This window comes from Dryobates pubescens, chromosome 4 (assembly GCF_014839835.1).
Source record: "Dryobates pubescens isolate bDryPub1 chromosome 4, bDryPub1.pri, whole genome shotgun sequence".
NCBI classification, from domain to species: Eukaryota; Metazoa; Chordata; class Aves; order Piciformes; family Picidae; genus Dryobates; species Dryobates pubescens.
Window position 1 is genome coordinate 5,142,998 of NC_071615.1, and position 16,014 is coordinate 5,159,011.

A 16,014-nucleotide genomic window follows, 5' to 3' on the forward strand; every position below is an offset into this window, starting at 1 on the left:
AGTTTTGCACCCCCACGTGTGGGAGCTGGGGGTTGCAGTGGGGCAGGAGAATGTGCCTTGGAGTCATGGAATCGTTTGGGCTGGAAAGACCTCTAGGACCATCGAGTCCAAACTTCAACACAACACCACCATGTCCTGAAATGTCCTGTCCCCAGGGTTTTTGAACACCTCCAGGGACGGTGACACCACCACCTCCCTGGACAGCCTGTTCCAATGCATGACCATTCTTTCAGTAAAGAAATTGTTCCTATTAACCAATCTATATCTCCCCTGGCACAACCTGAGGCTATTTCTTCTCATCCTATCACCTGTTATGTGGGAGAAAAGACCAACACCCATCCCACTACAACATCCTTTCGGCCAGTTGTAGAGAGCAATAAAGACTCCTCTCAACCTCCTCCAATCCCAGTTGCCTCAGCTACTCCTCATAAGATTTGTTCTCTAGAACCTTCACCAGCTCCATTGCCCTTTGCTGGACGCACTCCAGCCCCTCAATGTCTTTCCTGTAGTGGGTGGCTCGAAAATGAACCCAGTATTCAAAGTGCCACCTCACTCGTGCCATGTACAGCACAATCACTTTCCTGCACCTGCTGGCCACACTTTTTTCTGATGCTGTTGGCCTTCTTGGCCACCTGGGCACACTGCTGGCTCTGCTCCACAAGGCTCTCCAGGCTGCTCAGGGGTAATTTAGGTCTGCAGACTTTGTGAGGCAGATGCTCACAGGGCTGACCCTCTGGCAGTGGCTAGAACCCTCTCAGTGCTGCAGCAGAACCAAATCCTGCCCTGAACCCAATCCTTGCTCTTTCCTTGTGCAATTGTGAGAGCTAACACCCTGACCCCACTGGTGTGAGCAGCATTTCAGACCCTACAAGCATCCAACTATGATAAAAATGCATCAAACAGATGTAGTACACAGACAAGACAGTTGGCCAAACCCAACTGCTTCCATCAAAGGACTCACTCCCTTTGAGTTTTCCATGTTCACAACTACATTAGAAAGCCTGTGCTTTACAGCTTTGAGGCCACACGTCCACATTGGAGCAGATCTAAGGGCTACAGCTGAGGTTTAGAGTAAGATCCTGTCTGTCATGGCTCCCTTTAAACAATGTGCAAAACACGGGGAGCACCATGTCTGCCACAGCCCCATGGGTCCGTGCAGCCAGAGCAAGCCCTGGCTGAAGTGGGGTCTGGGGCAGACACACCTCCCTGAAGTAAAGAAACCCCTGGGTTTTATTTGAGCTGATGAGGTTGGTTAAAGCTACCAGGCAATGGCATGAAGCTACTGTCCAGTCTGACTGCAACAGCATTGCCCTTTGCCACTCCCAGATTTGGAGGCTCTGGTTAAAAAATGCCCTGAATACTGGGATGAAGTGTGTCCAGGGCTGGAAGGCAGATTTCAGCCATCCCTGTTGTCCTCACTGATGCCTCTGAGGTTTGCCTTTATGTTCTGGGGCAGTTCTCTTGGCTTAGAGAGACAATACAAGCAAGCAGAGGAATGAGACCACCAATTTCATCTGCACGGCCACCTGCCCATTACCTGAATGGTAATAACCAAGAATGGCTGGAGCTGTCCTGCATCATTCAAGATTTCTCCCTGAGACATCCATGAGATAGTCGTCCCTAAGGCCAGACAGGGCTGACTGTGTCCTGAATGGAGGGTCTTACCCTCGGTGCTGACAACTGCAGGCATGGGGCTCAGCAGAACTGGGGTATTTTCCCCTCTCTTTGCAACAACATGGGTTTGACAGATCACATATGGCATGGGGGGGCATCACCTGAAATTCTGGGTGAATCGTCCTGTTCACAACAGCTCTTTTTGTTTTCATTTGCTGTGGAGCAATTCTGCTCCAAAGGTCTGTTGTCCTTTGCTGGTGACCTTTAGACTGCAGCGGTCTCTGATAGTAAACACGGAGCAGCTCTCCAGTCCCCTGAGAGAGGGGAAGCCTGGGCAGGGAGCACGCAGTTACATGAGCTCATTAACCAGAGTGCATGGGAGAAAGGACCTCTGGTGAAAATCTGGGTGGAAAAAGACCTTTCCTGTGGGGGGGTTTGTGGGTCTAGCCCACCCACTGTATGCTCAAAACACATCCAGCAGCAGGATTTCCTGAAGCCACGGTGCGGGACTCAGCCGAGACATCTCTCACTCTGCTTTGGGTGAAGTGCTCTCATCCTAAAAGTGGGACAGAGGCATTAACACTCCTGGCTTTGAGCCTCTGTGTGCATCCAGGCTGCAGGGAAAAATCTTATAGATCCCTGATTTCCATATTCCCCACCTCGGAGCTGTCGCATAACCCTGGGCGCAGACACAGTTTTAAAAAAATAAAGCACAGAGCACAAAAGCAGAGAAGCGAGGGGCTGGGCAGCGCCGTGTGTGCAGGCGCTGCTACTAGAGAGGAGCGGTAGGCGCCGGGCGCCTTGTAGGGTTTTTACGGTGGAGCAAGGCAGAGCTGCAGCAGCTGGAAGCCCTGCCTGTCTCCTGCCTGCCTCCTGCCTGCCTCCTGCCTGCCTCCTGCCTGCTGCCCTTCTGCCCGCAGCCACAATGTCAAGAGGGGACACGTGTATGTAAGCGCCTGGCATGGCCAAAGAGGGGCCTCGGCAGGCCGGACTGGGGGGTCCCGGGGCTGGGGACCCCATGCTGCAGACACTGGCTGTCTCAGTCCCCGAATGCCCCCACTGCAGGGTGGCCTGGCATGAGCACGGGTGTATGGGCTGGTGGCATGCCGAGGTCTCTGGGGTTTGCATGCTGGGCCGCGGTGGGCGGGTGCTGCCAGCCCGGAGCCATCCATGCATGGGGAAGCGACCGTCGGTTGCCTCCGGCTGAGGGGCTGCGTTGGGCAGGCGATGCTGCTCTGGGGTGGCTTTGGAGCCGGGCCGTGGCAGCTTGAGCCGTTTTGGTGACAGAGCTGGAGGGGGGGGGGAGGGGGGCGGCGCTGATGAGGAATAAAATCTGCTTCTCGGGGGAGAGCCGTTTGGCTGAGCTTTCACAGATTGCAGGGCAGAGGGGAGGCAAGCCGGGTCTGAGTGCCTATGGCTGGGCAGGAAATGGAAAGAAAGTTCTGTCTCTTATTCAAGGTGCTGAGATTGCTCCCTGCACTCAGCTGGAGTGTGGGGTCTGGCAGATGTTTGCCTGAAAGGTTCTTAAAATCGGATTTTATGAGTGGGAGGCAAAGACTGAATGTTTATTCCCTGCCATCCCTCACCCGGCCCTCCCCAGGGCTGAAACCTCTGACTCAGGGCTTTGGGCAGAGGATGCTCGGAGCAGGGGATCTCTGCATCTTGAAGCTGCAGCTCCCAGCACCACAGCTCTGCTCCGGAGGGCAGAGGGAGCTTGCTTTGGCTTGCATCTTCCAGAAACACTGCAGCCCATAAATTCAGACCTGGGAAAAACTCACTCCTTGAGGATGTGCTCAGCCACCCTGAGAGCAGGTGGAGTTCAGGCAGATGGCACTTTGTCCTGTGGGGCTGGTGGAGATCTGCGTGACAGCATCTCCCCACACTCCAGCAGGGTCAGAACCATCTGACCCTGGCAAAGCCAAGACATGCAGGCTTGGCCTGAACCATGGGCACTGGGAGTGGGGAGGCTGTCCTCGAGACTTGGGCAAGCATTCCCATCCCAGCTCCTTCATGCCTGCTGCTGTCTCTCCCTCGTTCCAGCACCTGAACGATGAAGTCGTACCAGAAGCTGACCACAGCGGTGCCACAACCGGTGGCATGCCAGGGGGAAGAAGAAGGATCCACCTCGGCACCTGCCAGCCGCGGGAAGCTGGCCCCGTGGTGTGTGGGCAGTGGGCTACTGGTGGCTGCCGTGCTGCTCAGTGCTGTCACCGTCTGGGTTCTGCGGCAAGTATCAAGGGGCTGGCCCGGACCCACACCGCCTGCCAAATGTCTCCTGGTACCTGAAAGCCACCGCTTTGACTGTTACCCAGAGCGAAGTGTGGTGGTGACCCAGGAGCTCTGTGAAAGCCGGGGATGCTGCTTCATTGAGACCTCCGCGCCGGCTGGAGGCAAGCGAGGCGTGCCTTGGTGCTTCTACCCCCCTGACTTCCCCAGCTACACACTGGAGAGCCTCAATCAGACAGCACTGGGCATGGTGGGGTTGCTGGTGCGGAGGGAAAAAGCCTATTACCCTCAGGACATCATGATGCTGAGGCTGGATGTGGAGTTTGAGACGAACACACGACTGCACATCAAGGTGAGCTTCCTGCTGGCTACCTTCCAGAGCTTGTGACTGTGCTCCTGCACCCCTGCATCCTCCATCCCATAGGTGACCATCCCCTGGTCAGACTGCTTCTGAAAGCTACTATGCTCCAGGCATGGCTGTAGATGGCCAGAGAACATCTCAAACCCATTAGTCTCTTGCTTTGTTGTTCTTTAAAGTGCATTTTGTCTCTTTTACAGATAACAGATGCAGCCAATCCACGGTATGAAGTTCCCCTTGAGGTTCCTCGGGCAATGAAGAGAGCAGAAAATCCTATCTACAGCTTGGACTTCTCCCGGGACCCCTTTGGGGTGCTGCTGCGGCGCAGGGCGACAGGAACAGTGTTGTAAGAACCCACCTCCTCCATATCCCACAGCAAGTGGGGGAGAGCTTATCTCACCCTAGACAGGCTCCAGCATGCTTCCTGGAGTGTTTTTCATTAGGGAAAACCATGCTGGGAAATCTCCAGCCAATAACTGCTCTTTGTCTACATCTTTTTCAGCAGTGCTCGTGTAGGGATTCAGCAGCATGTGGCTTCCCAGCCCCATGGGCTGGCCAGATACTTGCTGTGGCTGTTTCAGGACTGGGTGGGATCAGCATTTCTCCAAAATCCTCCCAGTTCCATAATTCCCCACCAGGTCCTTCTGCAGCCAAACATTGTGCTGGTTGCTGGCATGTCACCAGTAAGGGACCTGGTAGTTCAGGGAAAAAGCCACTGAAGGGTGTTTGGTTTGCCTGTTTCACTCTGCTTTTGGGTTCCCCTGGCTGTCCAAGCCATAGGGACACCCACAGCTCCAGGCTGTTTGTGGAAACAGACTGTGGGTGGTTTTGCTGTGCTGCTCTCAGTCACCTCCTTGGCTTTTCCCACACTGAGCTGTCGGTGAGCCCAAATAGCTCATCAGTGTGTGCCAGGGTGTTTTGGGATCCCATCCTTCCCTCCTCCTTCTCATTTGCTGGTGCCTGTGGTCTGTCCTTTACTTGGGAATTGCTTATTAGCAACAACAGGCTGAAAAACCCCACTAGCCTGTCACATCAGTGGTTAATAACAACCTGAGTAGAAACCTCTGGTATCAAGTGCAAGGCTGTACCACGCTGGGCCAGGCTGGGTCAGGCTTGGGCTCTGCCCCATGTCCAGCCAGGCTGGAAAATGCTGCCTGGGCCAAGGTGTTTGGGCTATGTGCAGGGTGGGACATATGCTGCTGCACAGGTACTTTGGGATGCTTTGAGAGGGAAAGGGTCAATTGTTGATGGACAAATGGATCTCAATGGATTCCAGCATATTGAATCTCCCTTGATGTCATCCTGGCAGGCTCAACACCACTGTGGCCCCCTTGATCTTTGCTGACCAGTTTCTTCAGATATCCACACTGCTCCCATCCAGGTTCCTCTACGGGCTGGGGGAGCACCGCAGCACCCTCCTGCACAGCCTGGACTGGACCACCCTTACGCTGTGGGCCCGTGATGTCTCTCCCACGGTACCATCTCCCCTGTCCCCTTGGGGATATAGTGGGCAAGGACAGGGATACTGCTCTCCAGTGCAATGGACAAGCCCTGGGAAAACATGGCAGGGGAGTGGGCAGCAGCCCTGGGAGAGGCAAAGGATGGTCAAGGCTGATGGGCAGATATGTGCCAGGGAGGATTTCAGAGCAATTGCAAAATGCTCTTGGCACTCCGAGGGCCCCGGGTGTTTTCCGCTCCACCCTGCTGCTCGTGCAACAGGTTGTGGTGAGGCAGGTGGTTTCCCCCTTGCCCAGCCCAGCTCAGTAACAGCCCCCAAGCTGCAAAGAAGCAGCAGCCTCCCTTGGCCTTCAGTGAAAGTTCTGAAACGATCCTCTTCCCTCACCTTGTCCCTCACAGTGGTGACAGATGCCTGATTAGGTGGTGGCAGCAGGTGCAGCTTGGGGCCATTTATTCACCCCTGGTGAGCAGGGCTCTCCTGCTTTGCCTGGGAGCTACTCTCTGATCCAGCACCTCCTCTTTGCAGGAATCCTTCAACCTCTATGGTGCTCACCCCTTCTACCTGCTGATGGAGGAGGGTGGAGATGCTCACGGGGTTTTCCTCCTCAATAGCAATGCAATGGGTAAGTGTCCTGGGGACCCCGGGTCATTTTGTCCCTGGAGAAGGGACCCAGAAGGACAGATGCGAGTTGCTGGAGTGGGTGGTTCGGGAACTTGGGGCGAGAAGAAGCCATAAAAGGGAAAGATGTGGTTTGATGGCTCTGTTATTGAGTGTAGCCATCTGTTTCCTGGCTATGGCGAGGCTCTTTAGCAACTGCCGAGCAGTTTAACCACACACCCAGCCGCCGACTTGCTGTGGAAAAGCAAGTGCCTTGTGTGTGCCTCCATGCCCGTTCCCCCTCCACCCTAGCAGCTTTGCTCCCAGGCCCGGTGGCGCAGCGCGGCTGGGGTGCAGCCAGGGATGCCAGCTGCCGCCCGCGCTCTTCCCAGCTGTGCCGCACCGGCTGCGGCCCTGGGATCCACCCGTGTGTGCCAGCCGAGAGCGCAGCAGCTCCCGCGGGCTTCGGCCGTAGCGAGGACGGCACCGGCGACCACCCGTCCTTCCCAGCTTGCAGCCAGCTGCGGCGAGGCTGTGCACGCCGCGGCTCTCGGCTCCAGCTGCGCTCGGCTGTATTGCACCGAAGTTCCTGAGGAGGAGCTCGTGGGAGAGGGTGAAAAGCCCTTCCCAGGGAAGCCCTTGCTACCACACGCTTGCTTGTACAAGTCTCGATTCACTTAGGAGGGGATTTTGGAGGAGGACGTGATGGAAAGCTCTGCATGCGCTTGGTCTTTAAGTGGAAGCTGGGAGAATGATGCAGCTTTGGGCTTAAAGAGCACGTTTTTAAGATAGCAAGCTCTCTCCCCACGGAAACCAGCGATCTCCCCAGGCTGTGATGATTTAAGCCTCCAGACACCCATTTAGCATCCACTGAGCACAAGGCAGGGATTTCTCTGTTCCCCTGCCAGAGGCTGCACGTTGGCTGTGATGTTGTTAGGTCCTTGCCATGGGGATTGGAGTCTGGGTGTTGCTCCCCAGTTGTCACTGTCTTTTTCTCTTCCTTCCTCTCCCAAAAGAAGTGGCCCTGCAGCCTGCTCCAGGCCTGACCTGGAGGACCATTGGGGGAGTGCTGGATTTTTACATCTTCCTGGGGCCTGATCCCAACATGGTCATCCAGCAGTACCAGCAAGTGATAGGTAAGTGCCTGCCCCCATACAGGGCCATCTGCAGGCACCTTCCCCGTGTCCCCATCCCTGTCTACCCAAGCTTCCCACTGTCCCCAGCCCTCCCAGCTCAGGAGGGGTCAGTGATTCCCAGCCATCCCAACCCCAGCTCTCCCAGCACATCGAGGGTCAGTATTTGCCTCCTTTACCCTGTCCACTTCCCTTCCCAATCTTTTTGAGACACTGCTGTCATCTTGGGACACTCCATCTGTGCCCCTGCTCTCCTGCTGCAGGTTTCCCAGCCATGCCACCCCTCTGGGCACTTGGCTTCCACCTCTGCCGCTGGGGCTATGGATCCAGCAATGAGACCTGGCAGACTGTGAGAGCCATGAGGAACTACCAGATCCCCCAGGTAACCTCTCAGACATATGGAGGGGGGGTCCAATCTCCATCACCCCTCACTGAGCCACTCTCCTGCAGGATGCACAGTGGAATGACATCGATTACATGGATGGGTACCGAGACTTCACCTTCGATCCCCAGAAGTTTGCCTCTCTCCCCTCGCTGGTGGAAGACCTCCACAAGCATGGGCAGCGCTACGTTATGATCTTGGTACTCCCTCTCCTCCCCCCCTGTGCTGTCTTTGCTGCAGAGCTGGGATGTAAAACAGAGGCATAAGGGATGTTTATGGTCCCATATGATTGTTTTCTGCCCTGTGGACTTTTTATCCAAGGCTGGTCCCCAGTGCCGGGCGGGCAGCTGTAAACTGCCACTGGAAATCCCCCAAATGCAGGGAGTGTGGGGACACGGCCAGATTCTCGTGCTGTGCTGATTCTCCTGTCTGCTGCAGGAGTGGCCCTGTAGCCACTGGGTGAAAGAATGGAGGAACTGTGGGTCAGGCTGTTTAACTCGTGGGTGCTCAGCTCGGGTGCTCTCATCCCCACAAGTGCTGGGATCTCATGACCTAGTTGTGATCTCCCTTCTTCCCTCTCCATGGAAAGAGGGTGTGGGTTCTGCTTGCTGAGGGCAATGGGGAGTGGGGTGGGGAGGGGAAGATCATGTTCCCTTCCTGTTGAACTCCCCATTGTAGGCCAAGCCCATCCCTGACCTGGTGTTTCTTGCATAACTGCCAGATTTCTTGTATTTGTCCCCCCTCCCCAAAATGCCCTAATGGGTCCTGGAGACTTGCAGAAGTGGCATTTTACAAACATGCCTGGAAGTGTTGAAGCAAGTTTCTGTTCCCCTTGGGGGAAACAGTTGCTGTGTGTGGGCTCCAGCTGACCCCGTCTGGGTCATCCTCTTCTCCAAATCACACTGCCTTGGCATGGAAAAGGGACCTCAGTCTGCCAGGAATGGCCCTAACCTTCTGCTCCATCACCAGGATCCTGGCATCAGCAGCACCAACCCTCATGGCTCCTACTGGCCTTTTGATGAAGCCTTGAGACGGGGCTTGTTCCTCAACACCAGCCAAGGGCAGCCACTCATTGGGCAGGTGAGAAGCTCTGGGGGGAAATCCCAGCCCTGTGGAGTTGTGCAATAGCAAGGTGGGGATTTCATCCCTCACACTGGAGGGGAAGCCAAGTGGCCAAGGACTCTCCCCGGAATGATTGCCAGAGCCTGGCTCAGCCCTTGGCATTGGGTGTCACCTCCTGGTGATTCCACAGACACCAGGAGCTGTCCCCTGACCCAGCAGAGGAGCCTGTGGAAATCATATGAGCTTAATGGAGGTGTCAGCACTGCCCAAGGCTGGTCATCTGATTTCCCTCCCTTCCTGTTTCTTGGCTGAGGGGAGGCTGTCTGCCATGGACACACACCTGCAGGTCTGCTCCATGGTGGTTCTCTCACAGTTTGTCCACCCTGGCTGTGTGTTCTCACTGCTCTTGCTTGCCATCTCTAATGGGAGGACTTTTGTTGTAGCCTGAAAACAGGAAAAAATGAACTGGCTAAAATTCCTGGAGTGAAACAAAGCATGGAGAGATCATGGCTCTTCCCTGATGTGCCCTGGGCTAGGTGGTAGCTAGGCTTGTGCAAGCAGAGGCTGAGCAGCTGCTCCATAAGCTACCACTACTTATTGGACTGTGGGGAAGTCCTCAGCATCCTGATGCCCCTGGGTACCATGGAGGCAGAAGAGATGGTGTGTGTACAGCATCCAGGACTCAAGCAGTCATCCTGTGTTTATCTTCTGGCTTATGGCCTGTTTGTGCACCCTGTTCTTTGTAGCAGCCCCTTGCAATTGACCTACTCACTAAACCCATGTTTTTGTGGTGTCTCTGTAGGTCTGGCCTGGCTTTACTGCCTTTGCAGACTTCTCCAACCCAGACACACACCAGTGGTGGCTAGAGAACCTGCAGCGCTTCTATGCCCATGTGCCCTTCGATGGCCTCTGGATTGTAAGTCCCTCCTGTTCCCAGCAGCTTGGCTCTCCCCCAGTGTGTGTCCTGCAGGACCATCTGTCTTTCAAATGCAGCTTTTCCAGGCCTCTCCACTAATTTCCCAAACCCTCTCTTTGAAATTGCTCCACAATTTTCCCTTGCTTAGGACATGAATGAGCCATCCAACTTCATGGATGGGTCTCAAGATGGCTGCCCCCCAGGAGAACTTGACAGCCCACCCTACGTGCCAGGTAAGGAGCAAGATGAAATACAAGCCTGTGTCAGTTGGTTCTACCTGCTTTGAGACCACAGGCAGCAGAGTGTCATGGGGGAAAAATGTTTTTACTTGACATTGTGTCTCTGTTTCACACATTGAACGTCTCCATTCCTACTTGCATGGGCTGGTGTCCATGGCCAAGCCTTGCACACTTGTTGGGGTGCAGGATAACCACCTGCATAAGCTTTTGATGCTGGGCTGGCAGCAATGGCTGGCTCCTGTGTGTGGGAGGGCTGGCCCAGAGCCAGCATGGGTGTGGAGGGAGCCTGTGTCCCCCCACCACCATGTGCCAATGGGTACTCTCCCTCCTGGCAGCTGTGCTGGGTGATTCCATCTTTGCAAAGACAGTGTGTGCCTCAGCCAAGCAGAAAGCCTCAGTGCACTACAACCTCCACAACCTCTACGGGCTGATGGAAACCAAAGCCACAGCCAGGTACTCCAGCATCCCCACAGGCATGGGGATGGGATTGGACAAAATCCTGCTGCTCAGGGCTGGATAGGGAAGGGATGGGGATTTGAATACCTGGTCCAAAGGGGACATGCTGTGGATGCTCACAGCCTTCAGGATGGGAATAAACCAGCAGAGGAGGGAAGCCAGTGCTGCTCTGAGAGGGATGTGTCGATGATCCTAGTGCTGAACCTTCCCTGTACCCATGGGCTGACTCTATGGCACTTCAGGGTTGCCATAGGGCTGGAACTCTTCCCAGTCATCATGGGATAAGGTGAACTCCTGGGGGGCTGCTCTCACCTCCTGCCTCAGCACTCCCATTGTTTTCCAGTGCCTTGATTCAGATCCGGGGGAAGCGCCCCTTCATCATCTCCCGCTCCACCTTCCCCAGCCAGGGCCGGTACTCTGGGCACTGGCTGGGTGACAACCGGAGCCAGTGGAAGGACATGTATTACTCCATCCCGGGTGAGCGTCATGGGCTGCATGCAGGCCTCTGCTGCCAGCACCCCCAGCTCCATTGAGCTTTCTGCTTGTTTTGGAGACACCTCTGGAACTCCTGCTGACCTTCCCTGCTCTCAGGACTGCTGAGCTTCAGCCTCTTTGGCATCCCGTTGGTCGGGGCGGACATCTGCGGCTTCTCTGGCAGCACCTCGGAGGAGCTGTGCACCCGCTGGATGCAGCTGGGTGCCTTCTACCCCTTCGCTCGCAACCACAACACCCAGAACGAGAAGGTCAGGGGCAGCGTGCCTGCTGGCAGGCATCCCAGGGGTGGGATGTGGGATACACTGGTTAGGCCACATCTTGAGTACTGTGTCCAGTTCTGGGCCCCTTAAGAAAGATGTTGAGATGCTGGAACGTGTCCAGAGAAGGGCAACAGAGCTGGTGAGGGGTTTGGAGCAGAAGCCCTATGAGGAGAGGCTGAGGGAACTGGGGTTGTTCAGCCTGGAGAAGAGGAGGCTCAGGGGAGACCTTATTGCTGTCTACAACTACCTGAAGGGTGGTTGTAGCCAGGTGGAGGTTGGTCTCTTCTCCCAGGCAACCTGTGACAGAATGAGAGGACACAGTCTCAAGCTGTGCCAGGGGAAGTTTAGGCTGGATGTTAGGAAGAAGTTCTTCACAGAAAGAGTAATTGGTCATTGGAATGTGCTGCCCAGGGAGGTGGTGGAGTCACCATCATTGGAAGTGTTTAAAAAGAGACTGGATGAAGCACTTAGTGCCATAGTTTAGTTGATTAGATGGTGTTGGGGGATAGGTTGGACTTGATCTCGAAGTTCTTTTCCAACCTGGTTAACTCCGTATTCTGTTTATAGGATGCAGGGTGGGGGATGTGGGATGGAGGATGTGGGATCTGGGATTAGAGGATGTGGGGTGCAACATGCAGGAGGTCAATGGCAATGGAGAGGCCTAGTGGGGTTGGGGAGAGGGCAGCTGCTGACTCCTTGCATCTCCCCCAGGCCCAGGACCCAACAGCATTCAGCCCTGCGGCAAGGACAGCCATGAAGAATGTGCTGCTGACTCGCTACTTCCTCCTGCCCTTCCTCTACACCCTCTTCCACCGTGCCCACGTGCAAGGAGACACCGTTGCCCGGCCCTTGTTCTTTGAGTAAGAACATCCCTGCCAGGAGCTGGGGACGCCCTTAGGCTGGACCATGGAGAAGTGGCCGATCCGAGCGGCGTCTCCATCCCACCGCAGGTTCCCCTGGGATGTGGCCACCTTGGGGCTGGACAGACAGTTCTTGTGGGGCCGGAGCCTGCTGGTGACACCAGTGCTGGAGCCTGGGGTGGACTCAGTCACAGGCTATGTCCCCCGAGGCGTGTGGTATGACTTCTACACGGTGAGGAGCACCATGGTGCTTGGCTGGGGGGCAGATGGTCCCTGCTTGGCTGTCTCGGTGCTGTGGGTGGAGAGCCATGACTGAGCCCAGCAAGCCCTGATGGAAGAAGGGGAGGGCACTGCTGCCCAGACCTGTCCCCAAGCCCCCTGCCATGCCCCTCACCACTTCACATCCATGTCTCTCACCTCCTGCCCAGGGTTCCTCAGTGAACAGCAGTGGAGAGATGTTGAAGATGTCGGCCCCCTTGGACCACCTCAACTTGCATGTCCGTGAGGGTGCTATCCTGCCTACCCAGGTGAGCACCCACCTGTCACCTCCCCAGGGGCTGCCTGCAGTGTGTGCCCCACCACCTCAGCTCCTGGACTCCCAATCCTGGGTGTTCATGACCCTACAGCACCCATGTCTTTGAACTGCAGAAACCAGGGACCACCACCGAGGCAACCCGAAGGAATCCTCTGCGCCTCATAGTGGCCTTGTCTCGGAGTGGCACTGCCTGGGGGGACCTCTTCTGGGATGATGGCGAGAGCCTGGACACCTTCGAGCGGGGCAGCTACTCCTACCTGATATTCAATGTCACCCAGGTGGGACATGGTAGGGAAGGCAGCAGTAGGGGATCCCGTGGCACCTGACCACCTCGAGCTCATGCTGTCCCCTTCTGCAGAACATCTTCACTTCCACTGTCCTCCATGCCAGTGCTGAGGCCACAGAGGTCACCACAGACACACTGACAATCTTTGGAGTGCAGGAGCCACCCACCAAAGTGCTTCTGAATGGTCAGGAGAAGCCGTTCTCTTACTTGCACCAGGTATGGCTCCACCTTGGAGTGCCCTGTTCTGGAGGTCCCCATCCTTCTCCTCCAGCTCTTGTCACATAGTGGCTGAGGAGGTGGGTGAGGATTCCAGTATTGCTCTTCTGCCACATTGGGGTTCAGGGTGAGTGGAGCTCAGCCAAGCTGGGTAGGGAAGAGAACGCTCTGCATCCCCTCTGCCATGGCTGTACCCCAAAATGTCTCCTCTCCTTCTACAGGTTCTCACTGTCAGCAACCTTGGCATCAGCCTCAGTCAGGGCTTCTCCCTGCAGTGGCTGTGAGCAGGGAGGGTCACCCCCACCTTGCTGAAGCCACCCATCTGGGGGATGCTCAGTGCTCCAGCCTTGAAGGACAGGATTCTGCTGCGGAGGAGGTGGTGGAGACTGACACCTGCTGCCATGTGACCCTCTTCCAGTGTAGCTGGGGACATGGGGTGTGAGGCAGAGGCTTGGCTGCTCGGTGCCCTTTGGGTGGTGCTGGGTGTGTGGCATGGGTTGAGGTGTGGGTGCCCATGGTCCCTGCTGCAATAAAGGCACTTGGAGAGCTTGTCCTGGGAGTGTGATATTGGGACAGGGGTGGTAGCATGGAGGGGGTGATGGGGAAGTGGGGGGGGGGGGGCAGCTAATTACTGCAAGACTCCATAATTTCAGTCCCTGATCTCAGTCCTCCCATTTCCATGCCCCTCAGTCAGCTGCTCAATTTCAGTCCCGGTCCAAGTCCCTCCATTTCCAGCCCCAGTCAATTTCAGTTTCTAATTCCAGCCACGCACAAATTCCAGCCCCCTATCCCAACGCCTGGTTTCAGCCCCTAATCTCCACCCCTAAATCATTCCCCCGGCATCCCAGCCTCTTGACTCGATCCCAGCCCTCCCATTGCCACCAAACAGCCTCCCAATCTCAACACCTCCAACCCCACTGCATGAATCCCAGCCTCTGTTTGGCCTCAGCCTTCCCCCGGGGGCGCTCCACTCTCCCAGTCGTCGCCCCGACCACAGCGTCCCACCCATCTTCCCCATCCCACTCCGGGCTGCAGTTCCCCGTTCAGCCCGCTTGGTGCGGGGGGCACTATCCGCCCACCGGTCCCCGCCACTAGGCGGCGCTGTCCCGCGGGGCGGGATGAGAGGCGCCGCTCTTGGCGTCCACCGCGGGGCTGAGTTTCCGCTTCCGGGCGTCGGCAGGGGCTGGCTGCCGCCCGCGGAGCTGTGCTCGGCGGCACCATGAACCGGCCGAAGGCGGCTGCCGTGCGGCGGCCCAGCGCCGTGCCCAAGCCCTCTGGTGAGTGCCGGCGGGTTGTGGCCGCCGCGCCCGGGGAGGGAGAGGCGGGGGCGGGGCAAGCACGGGCCGGTGGAGCGCTCCGGTCGCGGCGATCTGCGATCACTACGGATCGGGGGTGTCACCTCAGTCCCTTTTTCCCTTGCAGCGCACCCACCGCCGGGGGACTTCATCGCACTGGGCTCCAAGGGGCAGAGCGGCGAGGGCAAAACCGCTGTCACGCTGCTGAAGCCAGCGCCCCCTGGGCTGCCCTCCGAGCGCAAACGGGACGCGTCCGCCGCCTTAGCGGGCCCGGCGGGGCTGACGGGGTTGACCAAGCGCCCCAAACTCTCCTCCACGCCTCCCCTCAGCGCCCTGGGACGCCTGGCTGAGGCGGCCGTGGCGGAGAAGCGAGCGATTTCACCCTCTATCAAGGAGCCGTCTGTCATCCCGATCGAAGGTGAGGCCTCACTTCACTTCTGCCGCGGCAGGCAGGTGGGGATGCAAGCTTCCATTTACTTCTCCCCAGAGCTTCAGCCCAGGAGCCTTTATAGAATGGAATGGAATGGAGTAGAATAGAATGGAATGAATAGAATAGAATAGACCAGACCAGGTTGGAAGAGACCTTTGAGATCATCAAGTCCAACCTATCATCGAACTAATCAACTAAACCATGGCACCAAGCACCCCATCCAGTCTCTTCTTAAACACTTCCAGTGATGGTGACTCCACCACTTCCCTGGACAGCCCATTCCAATGGCCAATCTCTCTTTCTATGAAGAACTTCCCAGCATCCAGCCTAAACCTCCCTGGCAAACCTTTCTTGGAGCCTGACCTTTAGGTGCTGTCCTTAGGAGTTTTCTCTGACAGACATAAGGCTGAAATTAAAGTCTTGTTTTCTCTCTTGTTGGCATTGGGTTGTTTCCCTTCTGGCTGTTAGTTTAGTAGCAGCAGCATCTGAAAGACTGTGTGAGGAAATCTTTGATCCTGGATTGTGGCATTTTATTTGTGTATTTCTTTATCAAACTCTGCATCTGAACAGTGCTTGCTTTTTGAGGTATCAGTCTGCTTTTTTGGTGTTTGATACCTTTATATTCAAGCACAGACCAACTGAAAAATAACCAAGGGGTGTTGTCAGGTGTGAGACCCAACTTCTCCTAGCAGTTGGGTAGCTTTGCAGGGGTTAAAGGTTAGCTGGTCCACGCTTCACTTTCCCTGTGGCTGACCCTGCCAGCATCTCAGGTGAGGTTATTTCACGTGGGGGTAAACACTGATAACCTCTGTGTCGATGGTTGCAGTTGTGCCCACGGTGCTGCTGGATGAAATCGAGGCGGCAGAGGCCGAAGGCAACGATGACCGCATCGAGGGTGTGCTGTGTGGGGCTGTGAAGCAGCTGAAAATGAACAGAGCCAAACCTGACACCACCCTGTACCTGAGCCTCATGTACCTGGCAAAAATCAAACCTAACATATTTGCCACTGAAGGGGTTATCGAGGTGAGGGCTCTGCTGTGTTGGCACTGGTGAGCTTATTGGTGTATTGCTGCTGCTAACTTGAGCATACTCTGCTTGTCCTTGTGAACAAGGCAAGCTACTGCAGTTTGTATTTCTTTTTTCTAAAGCTTTTCTGTGTGCTTTCTTGCTAGATGGCTTGATTATTACTCTAACT

The 16,014-nt window shown here is 56.0% G+C and overlaps 2 protein-coding genes across 2 annotated transcripts in view; both read left to right on the top strand.

The window, feature by feature from the left end:
• Positions 1–2,446: 2,446 nt before the first annotated feature.
• LOC128899977 (lysosomal alpha-glucosidase-like) lies at positions 2,447–13,540 on the top strand. The gene is made up of 20 exons (XM_054180360.1): positions 2,447–2,558; positions 3,655–4,192; positions 4,399–4,544; positions 5,508–5,673; positions 6,183–6,279; positions 7,271–7,390; positions 7,651–7,769; positions 7,838–7,969; positions 8,739–8,849; positions 9,634–9,747; positions 9,896–9,980; positions 10,322–10,439; positions 10,786–10,919; positions 11,034–11,185; positions 11,909–12,057; positions 12,148–12,289; positions 12,486–12,584; positions 12,706–12,870; positions 12,951–13,094; positions 13,316–13,540. Exons 2-20 carry the CDS (start codon positions 3,665–3,667, stop codon positions 13,376–13,378), a joined length of 2,784 nt encoding a protein of 927 aa, XP_054036335.1. The 5' UTR covers positions 2,447–2,558; positions 3,655–3,664; the 3' UTR covers positions 13,379–13,540.
• A 773-nt stretch (positions 13,541–14,313) lies between these two features.
• INTS1 (integrator complex subunit 1) overlaps positions 14,314–16,014 on the top strand; it is a 32,417-nt gene continuing 30,716 nt past the window's right edge. The window contains exons 1-3 of the mRNA XM_054180239.1: positions 14,314–14,371; positions 14,517–14,807; positions 15,646–15,842. Coding sequence (XP_054036214.1) covers positions 14,314–14,371; positions 14,517–14,807; positions 15,646–15,842 — 546 coding nt within the window. The remainder of the gene's footprint in view (positions 14,372–14,516; positions 14,808–15,645; positions 15,843–16,014) is intronic.